Source organism: Trichoplax adhaerens, genomic scaffold, assembly GCF_000150275.1.
Source record: "Trichoplax adhaerens TRIADscaffold_11 genomic scaffold, whole genome shotgun sequence".
NCBI classification, from domain to species: Eukaryota; Metazoa; Placozoa; class Uniplacotomia; order Trichoplacea; family Trichoplacidae; genus Trichoplax; species Trichoplax adhaerens.
In genome coordinates, this window is record NW_002060953.1 from 1,873,892 (window position 1) to 1,891,934 (window position 18,043).

Sequence of the window (18,043 nt, forward strand, 5' to 3'; positions counted from 1 at the left end):
TAGGATAGTACGATAAAATGGAAAAAGTTCAGCTTTGAACTACTGTAATTCATTGAAAAGGCCTTGGTTATCCTCAATATTGCCCTGTTCCAATACGCGTGTCATCACTATTTCTCTTGCAAAACGTTCACAGGAAATCTCCTACCATGGGATAGGATAGTACGATACAGTGGAAAAATTTCAGCTTTGAACTACTAGGACAAAAAATAGAGCCGATATTCATGCCATGAGTAGTGCAATGGATTTTTGATTTTTTTTATTACCACAAAAAATGGAAAAGTCCCTGGCAGCGCTTATGAAAGAGTCAATGAAAATTCTGGACAGGCTCTTTGAAAATTGTGGCAAAAATGACTCAAACAGGCATCTATGAACGACTTTTTCTTAGCTAAAACTTACCAGTATAAGATTTTAATGGTAGGTCCAACCAGTGAATGATGTCTTAACGTACTTTTCCTATCCAAAGTGTCCTGGCTTGCTACTATCGAGCAGCAAAGGATTAACATGGCGATCCATCTCGCTGGTCGTGCCATCGCCATGGCGAATCAGTGAAAATTGTCTTTGAAGATTGACTGGGGAGAGTAGAGTACCAAGACTAAATGGCGTTTACTGCGAAGGCTGACTACTCAAACAGGTTCGTTGGTTGGGTTGCATTGTATGAATTTTCTGCAAGCCTATTTTCATTACTAAGACTTCACATTGCCTACAGTGCATAGGCATTGTTGGTACTGTACACTCAGCAGTATAGGTAGGCACCCTGTACAAAATGAATGTCACCCTTTGGTGATACACATAGCACAAGCTTTGGTTAAGGTACAACTACGGTAAAACAAAAGTGATAGACCAAGCTGAAAATGGCCGCTACCCAAATCACGATTTCATCAAAAGAAAAATGAGTTGCTTTCATTTCGATTATGTCTAGTGGATAGGGATGTTTCATTGAGTTAAAATCGCTCTTAACAACATCGTCTTTGTCATGAAGAACGAACTTTTTCCATTGGAACTGTATGAATGAAACACATGGTGGCTCTGTAATCCTGAGCAAGACCTATTGTCAGTTAAAGGATACGCCAATATCTTGATAGTTTAATTTGGCATAGCTCCGTCATCTCCTTTCATCCTTTCAACTTTTATCGATCCATTGGTAGCTTTTCAACCGTTCCTCCAGTATTGGCCTACTGAATGGATTGACCAGTAAATAATGACACGATTTAAAGTAGAGAGCGACTACTCTACCTTCATCTTCCATGTTATAATTTGATACTGGTAGGATACTTTGCCACACCGGCCTCCATTGCTAGCGAAATAAATGTCACCTTATTGACGCACTAGTGGCAATTCTTCGTATACTGTACTATCAATCTATCTATGATGAGGGTGACGTCCATTTTTTTATATTGCCTACAGTACTTTTGTCACTTACAGTATTTAAAGAAAATAATATCGCCTCAGTACTGTACTGTATACTGTACTATAGGAGAGATGGATGTGGTGGAGTAAAGGTCGTACTGTAGCTACAGTGCAAAACTCATGACACTATCGTGCAAAACTCAAGGTGCTTACATTATTTTTAAAATAAAATACTGTGATATGGTGCCAGAATATGCTGGACTGTACTTCGCCATGGATAACTAGCCTGTCTGTATACAGTAGCTTTCTTCTAGCACTGTAGTCACACGGTACCCAAAAGTGGCGATAGATAATCGATACAGTCCTGTAGTGTAAAGCTCCTGTATGGCAAGCAAATAAGAATTTCAATTTGAAATGCTACTATACGTATACCCTCATTTACATGATCTACACTAGAGAGTAGAGACCTTAAGCTTAGCAGTAATCGATACCCTTTAATGATATGCTGAGTGCATGTACCATGGTGCATACTGTCATCACAACTTGCAAAGGGATCGGCTAATAGTCAATCGTCCACAGACTATCAATACTACTGTACAGTGCAGGCGGTAAGAAAGGCATTACTATCAATTTGATTATGGCAATAGCATCACCAAACATAAATGTAAAGACAACAATGAAAATGATCCATCATCACCAAGTCAAATAGTCCAACAAAGCCAGAGTAATTACGTCTGCCAATAAACGTACCTTCAAATGTGTAAAAGTATTGATTCCAATTGTTGAATCAGTACTGTATAATCGTTGTTGCTTACTATTTTTAATACATTTTTTTTTCAGCCTTACATTAAATTAGTGCAAAAACGTTGGGAGAACAAAATGAAGATGAAAATGCTTCAATTATTCCAACGACGCACTTGAATAAAGACTTATTGTAGGATAACGATTTGTTACTGCAGTATAGACTGTTCTATAGCTACCTAACTGATAATTTACCATGGTAACCCAATTTTCAAAAAATCTACATAGGTATATCACATTACATGTTGAAAATAATAATGTTATATTCAAATAGATTGTCGAATCCAAACCAATAAAATCAAGATGATATAATAATAAAATTTTCATGTACCTAATGATAACAATTTTTCCTTATACTGTAACACCGTAACAAAAATCAACAAATACATACTCGCTAAATGATATTCCGCAATTAATATATCTTTTATACAGTGACACAAAAATTGTTTTTATAACATCATGTAACCACAAATGTAATTAGTAGTATTACTAAGGTATCTAGCAACTAAAATTCAGTTAGGCATTTACAATGCAAATTGTTAACGTCTCTAGGCCGATCTTCTTCGTTATTGATAACAATAAATGAATTGACGGTTTAGCCTCTTGCAAGAATTTCTATTATTATACACCATATAGTTATTTATTTCATGTTGCCATATAGAAAGAACTACTGTATCCTGCATTAATTTCCTAAATTTCTCCTTGAGCCTCTATTTTCTTCATCAGAATTTTCGTGCCGCGTCGATTCGCTAGCAGCAAGATTATCGTCAGATTCCGGAAAGTAACGATTAGGGGCTGCGTGATAGCGTTTGTTACGCTCATTTTGAGCGTTAAGTTCATCGATTTCTTCAATATCATCATATTCACCCTATGGAAGACATCTATATTCAGTTATTGATATCATTGTCTATTGCATAAACACTCTAATACACAGCTACGTTGTCAATTGCACAACCCCATTGATATACTAGTATCTCACCTCATCGACTAATTCCAAAGCTTTCGCGTAAACAACACGTGCACTATTAGATCGTTCCAAAAGTGATCTAAAGCATAACAGAGTAATTCAAGTCGATTATTTTATTACTGATCATATACTTAAAATGGTTAACTCATCTTACCCAGCCGAAGTTTCGTTCGATTGTGCAGGGGGAGACCAATTTGTATAACCATAGCCGCTACCGGTAGGATAGGTATTCTAATGTCATAAATACAAGAATTTTATTTATATCGATTCTACCATAGAAGCTTGACGTAAACTGTAATGATAAATACAGTATATCAAAGAAAGATACTGCCGTCCTACATACCCTATCCAATTCGTCTCCTAGCCAGTTAACTGCTTCAGTCCACTTTTGCTTCCAAACATGATTATCTTGAAATAATTCCAATGCCACTCTATAGCTGTCGTTAATTAAAAATTCTTTAAGCAACTTCTGTCATCTTACCCTAATCCCAAATTGATGGCACGATTTCATGTACGTATGTTTACAAATGCTTATCTCACCTAGGAATAAATGATACAAGGAATTTCATACACAAATATGAGCGCTTTTGATGACGACCACGAGAGTTGATAATGATATCAAAGATACCAAGTCGTTCATCGGAAATACCTATAGGAAATTAAAGATATATTAAATTGTTATAAATATAATATAGCGACATAAAGGCATCGAGCTCAACTAGAACCTTGCATAGCTAGGTGTATACGCTGTTGTTGCCAAGAATCTTCTATGGTCAACACACTAACAAATAAATCTATGTAAGGCTTTAAACGATCCCCAGACGGAGCGTGCTGGATCTATTTCGGATAGATCAAGAATTAGCTCTAAGATTAATCTGACGACATCTATCTATAATAACTGTAATATCTGAAATTGAGGTGAAATTTAAGCGTGCATTACTACTAATGAATATTAAACACATACATAATAGAGCAGCTTGGAAACAATCAGCCTCGAGAAATGCTCATTTTCCCAAGAACAAAACTGAAACGATAAAAAGCGATAATAAATCAGATTCCCTAGTAAACATGGCAGTATTACAGTATATGTTATCAATTTGCAAAAATGTGCTCTAATTTTGAAACCAGAATACCTCGATCAACTTGGCGGTTTCTTCATTTCCAGGATATTCTTCCAAGATCTTCTTCAAATATCTACAAAAAAAATAGCAAAAATACTTTAACATCAGTGGGAGACAAATATAGCGTATCAATGCAAGTAACAATTAAAACAAATTTTCATATATCCTCACATTTTTCTGATAAATAACAACATTTCTACTTCTCGAGGTAACGGTAGAATCCATTTTTTATGATCATGTGGTGAGAGCTCGGTATATGGGTTTTCTCCATAATTGCCAGGCTAAAATTGCATCAGTAATCACGGAAAGTAATTCAGTATTTTATCACAACTTAATGAAACTTGACAATTAAAACGAATAGACTTTACTAAAAAACGTACCATGGTTTCACATTGTTTTTCTTTATTGGATATATCACAGCTGCGAATAAGTATCGAAGTAACTGCATGTAGTTTACTAAGATCCTGAGATTGGTATCTCAATACCGATCCCGTATTTTCGTCCGAACTTAAGTTCATAAAGACATCTGCAACGCCTAAGCGTAGCAGTTGAATTCTCTATAATACGTAATAGCAACATTATTTAAAGTTAGTAAGTGGCAAAAAATATACAAATTAACAACCAACAATTATTGGAAAAGTAATGCTATTTATTAACCTGGCCCATTCCAAAATTAGCATACATTAAAAACAACTGAAAATACTGTTGATAATATCGGCCATGTTCAGGCAAATCTCTATTAATTAGCGATAAAACTGCCTTAAGAATGTTATCACTAATAGAATGCGTATATTCGGTCTCCTCGTCATCTAAATAAGACATAAATGGAAATATTTTAATTAGCATTGTGTACATAAACTACTAAAAAAAACTACTTCAGTTAATGCTGTATTTGCCTCTTTTACATACCATTATCCGCTGATGATAATCTCAAAGGTGATGTCGGTGTTTCTATCAATGTCAGATGGCATAGTGTAACAATAATTTTGGCAAATGTGTACCGCATCTATAAAATTGAATGCACTAAATTAATTTCCATGTATAAAAATTGTCGAGGATCAGTTGAATTAGGCTGATAATAATTAACACAGAACCTCCCCAACTGGACATTCCAATAGATATTCTGTAAATCTTTGAGGATGCGCAAATAGCACATTCCGTGCAAACCATATTCTTGCATTTCTACTATGGCGAAATATTAACGCAATAGCATCGTACCAGTCGTTATATGAACCCCTAAATAAGGCAATATACAAAAACTATTGATCAAGCATGCACACCACTTAAACCATCAAACAATATCAGAGCCATACCTAATGCCCTTTTTCGTTCTAAATCCTATACTAAATAAAAATTTACTAGCCATCTCGATACTTAAAACACCAAATTCTTCCAGATCAGGTGGCTACAAATAATTAAATATTCATTAACAAAGTATTAACAAAGTTGAGAATTGTTGTGTATAAATGTAGTAAAGTTAGAAATCTTCAAGTTTACTCTTATACAACTCTACCGTACTACTTACTTGATTATCCCGGCTAAGGTGCTGAAAGTTGGCAATTATTAGCTTACGAATGAATTGAAAGTATTCGTAGCTATAATGCATTTGTTCGTGCAAAAAATAGATATTTTGTCGAATGACGGCACCGTGAATTTGTTTAGGTATATTTACAGCTTGCTGGAAACCATCTACAATGTTAGCACAACAAGAACTCTAAACAAATGGATCATGCTATTGACTCTGAAAACTCTGTAGTTTTTTGAAAGTAACAGCTTACGCATATTTCCATCATTATCTACAATGTCTTTTCTTTCATAAAAAAGGATATAGGAATTCCACCATCTTTTTTGACGTCGGAATGACATTCTGTGTAGATAAGATAATTGAAAAATATTATACACGTATATTAGTAAAGAAAGTAATCCCTTACGAAGACAGAAATATTCCATCAATATTACCTTTTTACTACTTGATCATATACCTCACCCATGTATTCACCACCAAAACACTGAGATTTCAATTCCTTAATTGATGTATACGCGAAGCAACATAAGTAATCAATACTACCGCTATTAAAATAAGGTATTGATAGAGAATACCTCGTCGTCGTCCATCCTACATTCTGTAACATCTCCGTCATCAAATTTAAACCACTGACCACCATTACCATCTTCACCCCTATATTCAATTCATCCTTAAATACATACTTCCAATACAGATAATAATTTATAGAATTTTTAAACTACCTTTTTATTATATAAGAATAATAGTGACCACCATTAGCTTGACCACTGTGTACAATCATGCCAACTAGCCGGTACTGAGTAACTGGAGAGTCTTCACTATCAGTTTCGATATCTTCTATGCTTTCATCTAAAATGGGCATATTTATAATGCGCTGTTATCAGAGTAAACTAATTATTAGCACTCCATGCTTTAAAATATCGAAAACGATACGTTACCTTCAATTTTAGCCAGTCCAGCCACAGTAAATGGCTCCATATCGAATTCACGTGGAAACTCAAAATAATCGTTAAATTTTACAGCGCAATCCCTTCGAAACAATGTGATATGCAGTTTATTATATTATTGTTGTTATCGTTAAAGCCAAGAAATAGAAACGATAATACCTTTCCCAGTCGTAATCAAATCTTTTCAACTGAATTGCCAAAATCTTTGGTAACTTTTTAATACACATCCTCTTCACGGTGTCAACCTTATTTAAGATCGAGTGAAGGCTGCTTATTATAACATTCAATACTCGATACTACTACTAAATTTAGCATGATCTAATGCATGAATATTTCGAGAAATATCAAAACATACCTTTTTATCGCATCTTTCACAATAATATGCATTAACGCCTTCGAGCAAATCTCCTTTAACATATTGCTCTAAAGATTCAACCATGTTCTGATGGTTACGAATATCAACGCTGATTGCGGTGAAAGATTCATCTCGCGAATAACGGTGAGGGCAACCCTTACAGATCTTTTGATCAGCAAATGTACCACCAAAAACATGCGACAAAAATGGCGGAAAACCTTGATCTTTCAATGCTTCATCCAGTGTATCCACTAAACTATTAAAGAATTCGTAAGCGTCCTGTTGTTCTCTTAAATTAACTGGATTACCTTGAAGACTATCGAAGAAAAGCCCAAAAAAATTAATTAATAATTATTCTAACAATCCGCAAATGCAGCAGTAAAAATTACAAACCGAAACATTTTCCAGAAACCACGAGGGATATAGTATTGTAAAAGACTTTCGGTTAAATGCGCAAATATACTCTGTACTTGCTTTAACAAACATAAATTATATTCTTTTATCGGCATATCTTTTCTACTATCTTGAAACCTCTGCCGATCTTCCCGGATATAGGGGTCAATATTCAACTGCAGGAGAATAAAACCATCCATCGAATGACCCACTGTATCAGTACTATCAATCCAATTGAAACAATACTCTTACCTCGATATCGCCTCCCTTATCAGAACCGTCGTAAGCGTCTACCTCTTCTTTTTCAAAACTTGTCTGAACGTTTAGGACACTTTTACATACCTCCGGTATCATAAATAGCTGAAAGTATACTTGGCATATTTAGGAACTGCATTTGAGTACAATAAGAAAATAATATAAGCAAAACAAACCTGCTGTAGCACAGAATTCATATAGCATGTAGCACCACCATTTTTTAGTCCAACATAACCATTAGAAGGTCTACATCCAACGGTAGGAGAATACTCCCAGACATCCAAAGCATTAGAAATTTCCGCTAATCAAAATTTTGATAATATTAGAATCAATAGTTCTAATAATGAATTAATCCAATTTTATTCCATTTATAGATAAATACTTACGGTAATTAAACAATTCAGATAAAATATTGCATACAAGGTGGAAGTTCGATATTGAACCGACACAGAATGCGACTAATAGATCCATTGCGGCATTAGTAGTAATAGGGGTATGACAAATTCGCTTCACCTGTTTCCAATTTATGTCGTCTATATTGTAAATACATGAATTTAAAGAATGATCTCCAATGATATATAAAGCAATAAAGGTTAACCATGTAGACATGTATTACATATACCGATCGTTCCTTAAGGAGTAAATTTTATTCAAAACTTTACTTATACGCGACGCTTTATCATCTCACCTTTCTTGGATCCAATATCATGTAGCAACTTCGAAGCAGGAAACAAAAATTGGTACATGAGTTCCTAAAAATGACATATTTAAAATTAGTAATACTATTTCAGAATGACAAGCCAACTAATGATATCTTTCGTATCACCTCTATGAAACTAATGTTGTCATATTTGCAGCCAATGTACGATTTCTTTTGACCGGAGATAAAGGATAAGAGCTCTTTGGTGACGCTTAGATGGCCGTCTAGTAATATTTGATCAATGTCACCAAGCACGTTATTCTTTTTAAATTTCTCCTGAAAGGGACAGCGAAATATCATTAATATGATTATAAATAATCATAAATAGCCGAATTAGAAAATCACACCTTTATATTTCGTAACCAACTAATTTCATTAAGAAGCAAGTTCTCCGCTTTAGAAACTGGGACCTTGGTTACATGGCCGTAATTTAACAGCCTACAACAAGTAATATCATAATCACACACGCAATCATAGATCGTAATAGGCTTCACTTTCACTGGCAATTAGAGAAATTGAATGTTTACTAAATAGCACATTACATTGTATATACCTGCATGAAAGCAAAAAGTATTCTCCAGAAAACAGCGCAAATTCTTCTACAGCAGTCTAAAAAATAGCATACAGTGATTATACCAACTAAAGATTACATACTCTGTAAATAATGGTGTTTAATATAAATCATATTATCTGAGTGAAGTCATACCGTTAAAATTGAAAAAAATAGTTCTAGAAAATGTAAGAGACATCTATTTCCAGGGCTACACTTAGTAGCGATCGTTAAAAACTGCTCAGCAGCACAAATTCGAACAGACCTAAATAAAACAGTAAATGTTGAAAGCATTTTGGCTAACAGTTAGCCTTAGTAGTGCATAGATACGAATGCATGTTTAGCGCATAATAATAGTGACCTGTTTCTGCATACTAACAACACGTCTACGATAAACAGCTGCCATGACTTTTCACGACTAAGTGTATCCAAAATTGAAGGACACAGCGCCAAGGATACACCTAAAACCTGTAGAAGAGTAAACGGAATCATTGTAAAAAGTATAACCAAAACAAGAGCGTTACATATTTCTACAAATACCTCAAGGGCTTCCATTGCAACAGGACCTTCGTCAATACACGATGTAACCGTCGAGGTCTAAAATAGTTTACCATTTATAATTAATCTTTATTATAGCTGATCAAAAATTAATATTATTTTCTTAGCGTAAAGATGACAGAATTTCTTTTACCTTTCCATGACGGAAAGCCTTCTGTAATTCGTCGATAGAGATATTGATGCAAGACAGGAGACCGCCAGCGGAAGTCCAAGCAATCTTGATGAAAAGCCGTATGTCTTCAATACTAGGCATGTACCTTGTAGCCTAAGTATAAATTGATGTATGAATTGATATCACTTTATACACTTATTACACGTAAATATTTTTATTTGTACCTTCTCTTTCATAATTTTCCCCATTTTTGCGGCGATATTTATTAACATAAACTCAGATTGAGGACATGGAACTGTCTGCAAAGCTTGTTGTAAAACTAGAGCAGCCGAGTGTGCAGCAGGCGTAACAGATGAATTTCCATTTTCACGAACAGCATCAGCAACGATTGCAACCTGGGCATGACCAGTTACGGTCAGCAAAAATTTTCCTATTTTCAAACACAGATGGCATAATTGCCTATAAAAAAAAAAAATATTAAAAAGATACAAATCCACGCGTATTTTTCCTTTACCATTTATATATTTTACCTCTGTATCATTCTATTACACGATTGCTCAGATATATTTTGCCGAAGAAAGCTAAAAATATAGCTTAAACCACCAGATTTAATAAAGGATTTCTAGATCAACAAACAAAATGCATAAATATGATATATCAACTGGGTTGTCTAAAATTTAGGCTGCTTAACATAGGACAGTACTGAAATTTAAATAGTACAGAATACTTTATTGATCTTAACCTGAAAATTTTCAGTGCTTTCACTTTGTGGTAAAAAAGCAGGCATCAACATAGCGTAAATTACCTGCAGTAAAACACAGAAGATGAATATTTTTATTAATATCACAAATTTGCAGATAAAATGCCTACCTCTAACGAATACAGACTGCGTAGAGAAACGGTCTCCCCAAGTTGGTTTTTCAACATTCCTCCGTCATGAACTTCATCATACTGTTCAACTATACCTTTACACACCGTTTCTACGTTCTTTGTAATAAAATTTGCTATATCGCAAATATAGAGATAATTAGTAAATAGAATATGAAATAATGCACCAGAAATACACAATGTAACTTGCGCACATGCCATCAAATCATAGCATCTTATGGGCAACCTACCTGAGGGTAATCGTTGCAGCAAATCATAGACACCATTTACTATGCCATCGGTTGCTTCGAAAATAGCACCCACATCAGCCAGGTCGAACAAAAATTTAACATGGTTTTCCATTCCAGCAAATACCTAACACCATAAAATAGTTAACGATAAAAAGACAGTACTCATATAATAATCAATTTGCTATAAATGACAAACCACTCCTGGTAGGCATTTTTCTGCATCAATATTTGGGCCATCATAATGCCCATTAGGATAGCCAGAAGAAGATTCTGAAGAACTGTCTGGCGACGACGGTACAGAATTAATTCCTTGATTTACTTTCGCATATATGATCTAAGCATGAGCAGTTAATGAAAATTACTTAATAAGTCATTAACGCGAGTGATGATGTACTGTATGTATAAACAGTAGAGGACTGAAACTAAGAGAGTATTTTTGCTTACCGATCTATCACGTATTGGCATATCACAAACCAATTTGTTATCATCAGCCGGATTTAAAATTTCATTATTTACATATAAATCCGTACGATTATTACCACAAGACCTTAACCTAACATACAATATTAGCCATTTGCGTTATGTCCTTTCCAGTCGTAATAAAGAAGCTAAAAATGTTATCAATACATAGAAACGAAATCTTCACCTATTTAAAATACGTCGGCGAAGGGTTCCTACGGACTCGTTAGAATGAGTGTAAAAGTCACTATCTTCTACACCTCTAAGATGATTTGGCAGCCTAATCTGAAGGGTTATGTGCTTACCGCGACAAGCTCTATCACCGTAACAACGATTTTATCCATTATTGCTAAGATCGGTATAATTATATCAATATTTTCAATATACATTTTATATTTACCTCCCATGCGGTAAGATTGTCCTATCTCCAGAAAATTCATCATCACAGTCTGCAAAGTAATCCTTTATTACTTTCAGGACTCTAACGTTACGAGTAGCTTCTCTGACAATCATGTCTTGACTTTCGGTGGAACTACTTTCGGTCATAGCAAAAGACCTTAAATTGTTGCATGACACTTGCAAGCGTTTCATGCAAGTCTCTATAAATTCGCTATCAGCCAAAACCTACACCATAGAGTCAAAATTAGCATAAATTGATTGGCTGTTTAAGTATATTAGCTACGAGCTTGGGCATTTGCATCAACTATTCGTACCTGACTATTCTGTACATCTGGATTTAAGGTTATATAAGTTTCCTTCAATAACTCAATCGCTTTATTTGCCACATCCTCTTCGCTACATAATACAACCTAAACAACATAGTTAGTTAGTCAAAGAAGGTGGATTTACAACGAAAGTCGATATCATTTTAAAGAGTAAGAATTAACTATCCTACCCTCCAGATATAATCTACACCAATGAGCTCTTGGTCATGTTTGTATATCGGCTTTGTTTCATTATTAATTTTAGTACCTCCGTTAACAGCACGAAAAAATAATTCAAAGCACCTAAAAGCATTCATTTCCAAATAAAATATCTGATTAATAAGTGCAAAAAGTACAATAACTTATATAATATCCATAGATACCTGACGCCGTTTTCTGTAAGAAGGCTAGGGTCGAACGTCAGAATATTTTTTTCAAAGAACTTCTGACATGTCTCAGGTTGCATTACAGTGGTATCTTCTAAAATCTATAACGGATCGTGTGTTTAGCTTCCATAATCTTTATTGTCGTAGTCCACTAAGAAATATGTGAAATGAATAAACAAATACTACTACTTACCCTAGAAAACCAAGTAAAACAAGCTTCTCTATCACTTAAGTGGATTCCTTTTTCAGCCAAGCAAAACCAAATCTATAACAAGCAGACGTTGCTGTTATGAATACTACTCATACATACTGAAAATCAGAGCATATTAAGTCGCTTACAAGTTCGGCTTCAGGCAATTGTAAAATTAGATGGCCGTCTCTTAAACAATATCTTCAGCAAATAAAAGTATGTAAGGGTTACCCCAGAATTAGTATACGACAAATAATTGCACTTATTATAAATAGACTTCTACGATCAACGTAATAGCATCTCTACCTCAAAAATGTAAGTCTTTCGTCAACTTGTTGAGAATGGGAATAGTGCGAAGCAGGCATAACGTCTGAGGTGGAATTCTCTCGAAAAGCTGTTAAGGATAAGTTGGAAATGAATATTGATCATCTATAAATGTAATCCTTAACAAATTCGACTAACCTTGAAAATGTGCTCTGGCCTTATTCATATAAATCGATAAGTTTTCTGCGGTTACAGAAACAATTTTGTGTTTCTGTTGTAACTGATTTATAACTTCATGGCGATAAAATAAATGCGATAATGGCTGAGAACGAGAATAATCTCGAGGTGCCTAGGTGATCGTAACGATAAAATCAAAATTAAAATTCAAAAAACAGTTTAAAATCATTACAGGGGTAATAGTACCTCATAAAATAGCTGACAAATTTCTTGGATGTGCTTGACAGCTGGAATGACCCAATTACTTTCTTTCAGCTCTTCTACACATTTATCGATCCAATTTGTCTTTTGTACATCGCGATCCTGTTATAAGTTAACTTTAGTATAATCTTGTCTAATTATCACAGTCATCTACAAATAAAAGTAATTACCGGTGAGCAATTGTAGTCCAAAATTTTAATATGTGCAGACAAGGCTAAATCCATAATTTCAATAGGGACGTCCCTGTCGTGAACTAAATTCCACAATAATTCTAAAACCTGTAATTTTTCATGTGATACCATTAGAACTCCAGCACAGTATATTCTAAAGATCAATAGGTAACAAAGTCAGTTATATTTATTACTAAATTTACTTTTTGGGCCATGAAGCCTTCTTTATCATCTTCTGCAAGACGTCTAATCAATTCAATCAATTTCTCTCTTTGTTTATTAGATGCATTGGTCCAACTTTTCTATTTTTGCAATAATATGTAGAAGTGTAAGTACGTTACCAGACTTTAAAAAAAAGTTGTAATATCAATACATTACTTGAAAACAGTCGAATAAATAATCCAGTTGTTGCGCGGAAAAATCCCAAGCTAGCTTTGCTAGCAAATCATGCACATTTTTTACAATGGCTTCGTGTTTTCCAGCCTAAAAGTATAGAATGTCATTTTTTATTTCATTTTCGTACAAATGATAATAAAATAAGAAACAAAAATTTTGGCAAACCTGGGCCGCCCATATTAAATCAAGATCACGAAATGTAACAGCCTTTTCTTTAATCGCAAAACGAAGGATTTTCTCTAATTTTTCAACGTACTAATTATACAAAGATGATATCCAAATCAAATGGTTGCACTCTAACATACATGTAATTATATTAATTAAAATGAAGCAGATATTAGCATCAATTTACTTGTGGTTGATGTAAATTGTCCCGTAAAACTACATTAAGAACATCATTTTGTTGTATCCATTCCTGAAACATCAAAGCAATTTTAGAAAAGCAAATAAAATTTATAGTATTATTAGCGAATCATTCCATAACGCAAGAACCCAGTAAATCCAACTTACAGCGATTCGATCCGCTGTTAGCCAATCATCATCTGGATATGAAGAGCCAGTATTACGATGAGTAATGTACGATACGTTCATTATTAATCTGTTCATCTGCAAGAATAGCAATGTAAGGAAAGATCAGATTTATTCTATAATGCCTTGTTCACATAGTACCTTATCTAATTTTCTTACCTCGTTTAAGGCACTCATTTTGCCATTGAAGGAAGACATCTGTAATAACCTAATCGGCAAAGAATAGGTCAATATGGTAAGTGACATTAAGAATAACCTGTGATTAGTATTTGAAAGAGTACCTTAATACAATCTTAAGTCTAAACAGTTCAACAGTTCGGATTACTTCTTCTTTGCCTGGCACCCTAACAGACAGATTCTTCAAAGCCTAGCGAGATATATAATTTATCAGCGTGTTATTTTTTCGCAATCTATCATACAGCTAAAATATTAGGGTTTAATGAGCGCTACGTTTCAGTGAACGATAGAAGAAAAGAGGCACTATCGACATATCATACCCTAATAATGCTAGATATTGCGTCACTTTTCGATTCACTCTTGGATTCTTTCTTCAACTCGTCATCGCTGAGCTTATCCAATAACTTGGTGATATGATCCTAAAAAAATAAATACAATACGATCAAGCAAAGCTCTACTCCCGTCAATTAAAAAGTGAAGCAAACCTCACCACAATAGGCATCATGTAATTCCGAAGGGTAGTTTCCGTTAAGAAATCGGCACAATTTCCGAATGGCCTGTTATATGTTAATAGCAATAACTAGATCTTTTTCTACGGATTACAGTTCTCTAACAATTTGGTTAATGCTACTTAATAACGTACATACCTATAATCATAGCTATCGCTAATTACCTGATCAAGGACGCAATGATTGGCACAGTTAGATTGGGTCCATTCAGCACGCGATCCACTACCGATTCAAAGCCACCCAACATTCCAAATTTATTAATGACATCAACAAGCCAGCCCTGTGTCAGTAAAGCAATTGGAGTTTAATGCCGTTGAATACATACATTAAAGGGTATAAAAAAATGTTCATTTTATTAGTTACTTTTGGGAATTTTGAATCAACAGATCTAGCGAATAATTCATCGGCGTTATGGCAGGATGCAACGGTTTCAGACGATTTTGTGCTGTTATGCTGATGAAATCTGAAAGAACAGCATTAATTTAGATATTGGGTACTTGACAGAAAACGATTACTAGCAATAACAATTGACAGAATTTACCTTGAGCTCGGATTCATTGCTACAGCTAATAAATCAAGTAACGGCAAAATATCTTGATGAAACGTTACAACGCATAATTCTACCAGTTTCTCAATGTTTTTCACAATTGATCTCTAATCAATACAGAATTGAACACTATAATAAAACGCCATATCCAACAAGTTGTGTTACGAGGTCAATATTGCCACAACTTGCCTGAATCTCGAATTTCCATCCACTCACGGCATCATCGCATAAAATTTTAGTAAAGGATGAAACTAGGCCATCTTTAATAAATCTCTGACAATATTGATGTGCTTCATCTATGATAGTGGATAAGAGAGCGTGTGACGGTAAGTTCAAATGTAAGGCAAATACTGTAGATAATATACACAAATAGAGTTCTCTGCCAAGTAAGGCATTACCTGTACATTCAAATATATCACTTTGTTGGCCAATTTTAATGGAAGACTCTAATAACACCAGTAATTCACCACCCGGTAAAACTGGAACTACCCAACGTGTTTTATTTATCATTTCCTCCAGTTTATTAAGTTCAGCGATTGGAAATGTGATTTCTACCTTTGTCATTTCATCACTATCAACTAAGTTGAAAATTAAACAAAGACAATCAAGCTCCACAGATCAATTAATGGTAAGCGCAGTGAGTAATTTATGCAGCTTGACTAACCTGTTTCGGTATTATCTTGTTTTTCACCTGAAGGAGATTGGATAGTGCTAATGGTTGTGTTACTGCTGCTCATGGTTGTAGTAGTTGTTGATGTTGTCGTAGTAGTAGTGGATGTATCACTGTTATCTTCCGTTGGGACATCACTAGTTGTATTATTCCCAGATGAGTTGGCAGGCTTTGAATTTTTATTATTTTCTGAGCCTGTTACAAGTACTGACACAGTCATGATGCTTTTAATACTGAATAAGCAGTGACTGATTGCTTAATTTACAATCAAACACAACCAGATCCTGATAAAAGGTGGTCATGAAAGATAGTTCAACAAATTCAGTTAATAACTTGGTGTAGAATACGTTGGTAATAATTTTCCAAAGATCCCAAATCCACTATGTCAATTCTGCTAAGTCTTTACCTATGATTGAGAACATCACGAGACAAGTTAATCAAGCCTGTGCAGATATTGAAAAAACAGGTTTGTATCACACTATTTGTAAAGGTTAGCCGCTCAATAGTAATTAACCACCAGGCTATACACCAGATAGCATAACAATAAGGAATATTGAGCATGGATAAGAAATTAAGAAGGTAATCGATTTAACACAATTGTCCAATTTACAGGCATAGCAAGACATTAGGGGATAATACACCTGTAACTGCATGTAACCACAACGATTCATAAAATGATAGAACATCTTTCCCGTTAGGGCATGGAAGACAATGGAATGATGAAGAAAGATGTACCGAGAAATGTAGCTCTTACTAACTTTTAAGCTAAATTAGTCAGCAACCAAAGTGAATATACCATTAATTGATTGTTAAATAGTATGCATCGTTTCCATGATATATACCTACAAACTACCTACGTCAATGTACAATGTTTAAAGGCCAAGATAGCAGCTATATTGCAAGGTCAATAAAAGATTCTCTAATTATGTCCAAATCATCGCTCGTCCAGGGGTGTTTATTGGCTTAATTTAGCACCTATCGGTTGCTATTTCTCAAACCTTTGTAGATGATAGCAGGGGATGAAAATATTGTAACCTTGACAACTCTGCAAATCTTCAACATTACTACAACTTGATTGATCACTTGAAACGTAAGAGTTGTAGCACTAAAGTACGCTATTGAAATTTTGTAGTCTTGTCAGAAGAGTCTTAATTATCATTAGCCTTGGCTAATGATTATTACTCCATGTTGACATCACTATACTTGACTTTCAAAGTGAGAAGTATTACACTCTTCACTTTTTCCATCATACTAAACAAAACTAAGAAAAAAAAGAACGTGAGAGAAGCATTCAATCCTCCTGTCAGTCTCTTTCATCTACTCCTCATCATGTCAGTAGCCATCTCCCATGATTATTCGTTAATGATGAATTATTCTTGATCGATCTCTTCAACGTGACGTATTGTCCTTCATGAGAAAAACTGTAATCATTGCCATTGGGAGAAATTGGCGTCTTGTAACTAAACTTCATCCGCAAAAGGAAGAATTATCCAATTACAATACTACTCTACTTGGTCATCTCATATTACCCAAGTAAAAATTCATCATGATACTGATTGTCATGATTTGCTTGATTGATTCATTCGTTGCAACGTATTTGTTGTATGCAATACTAAAACACGACGCCTATAAGGTAGTGGTTTAACTTTTGTAATGTACACGATTGCAATGACTCTAGACTAGATCATAAAGAGTAGAATCATGCTAGGCAAAAAAAGAAATACTTGTCGATTATCAAGGATATCAAAGTACTGGTTGGCAAGGCATAAAATAATTCAATCCGATGACGAAAACACTTCTTGAGGCAATGGGCAATTTGTTCGGACTAGACGTTACAGTCATGATGGCTTTGGGGT

The 18,043-nt window shown here is 34.6% G+C and overlaps 1 protein-coding gene across 1 annotated transcript; it reads right to left on the reverse strand.

The window, feature by feature from the left end:
* Positions 1 to 2,830: 2,830 nt before the first annotated feature.
* TRIADDRAFT_59589 (uncharacterized protein) lies at positions 2,831 to 16,254 on the reverse strand (the record flags this gene model as incomplete). The annotated part of the gene is made up of 65 exons (XM_002115626.1): positions 2,831 to 3,016; positions 3,128 to 3,194; positions 3,270 to 3,346; positions 3,459 to 3,552; positions 3,656 to 3,764; positions 3,841 to 3,952; positions 4,080 to 4,139; positions 4,249 to 4,309; positions 4,408 to 4,517; positions 4,617 to 4,793; positions 4,894 to 5,045; positions 5,146 to 5,242; positions 5,331 to 5,472; positions 5,550 to 5,641; positions 5,762 to 5,925; positions 6,015 to 6,103; positions 6,196 to 6,260; positions 6,337 to 6,415; positions 6,484 to 6,610; positions 6,700 to 6,791; positions 6,868 to 6,953; positions 7,064 to 7,379; positions 7,457 to 7,632; positions 7,709 to 7,798; positions 7,888 to 8,012; positions 8,098 to 8,244; positions 8,400 to 8,463; positions 8,538 to 8,687; positions 8,759 to 8,849; positions 8,965 to 9,020; positions 9,118 to 9,226; positions 9,341 to 9,429; positions 9,502 to 9,558; positions 9,653 to 9,784; positions 9,856 to 10,090; positions 10,162 to 10,253; positions 10,374 to 10,436; positions 10,502 to 10,635; positions 10,750 to 10,873; positions 10,946 to 11,083; positions 11,194 to 11,302; positions 11,609 to 11,832; positions 11,922 to 12,017; positions 12,104 to 12,215; positions 12,296 to 12,399; positions 12,492 to 12,563; positions 12,638 to 12,689; positions 12,795 to 12,882; positions 12,951 to 13,101; positions 13,176 to 13,292; positions 13,361 to 13,468; positions 13,564 to 13,662; positions 13,739 to 13,843; positions 13,922 to 14,011; positions 14,109 to 14,171; positions 14,267 to 14,362; positions 14,444 to 14,492; positions 14,566 to 14,651; positions 14,782 to 14,880; positions 14,947 to 15,018; positions 15,135 to 15,192; positions 15,512 to 15,624; positions 15,734 to 15,813; positions 15,916 to 16,095; positions 16,182 to 16,254. The coding sequence occupies 65 exons, from the start codon at positions 16,252 to 16,254 to the stop codon at positions 2,831 to 2,833; spliced, it is 7,122 nt and encodes a 2,373-aa protein (XP_002115662.1).
* Between the last annotated feature and the right edge of the window lie 1,789 nt (positions 16,255 to 18,043).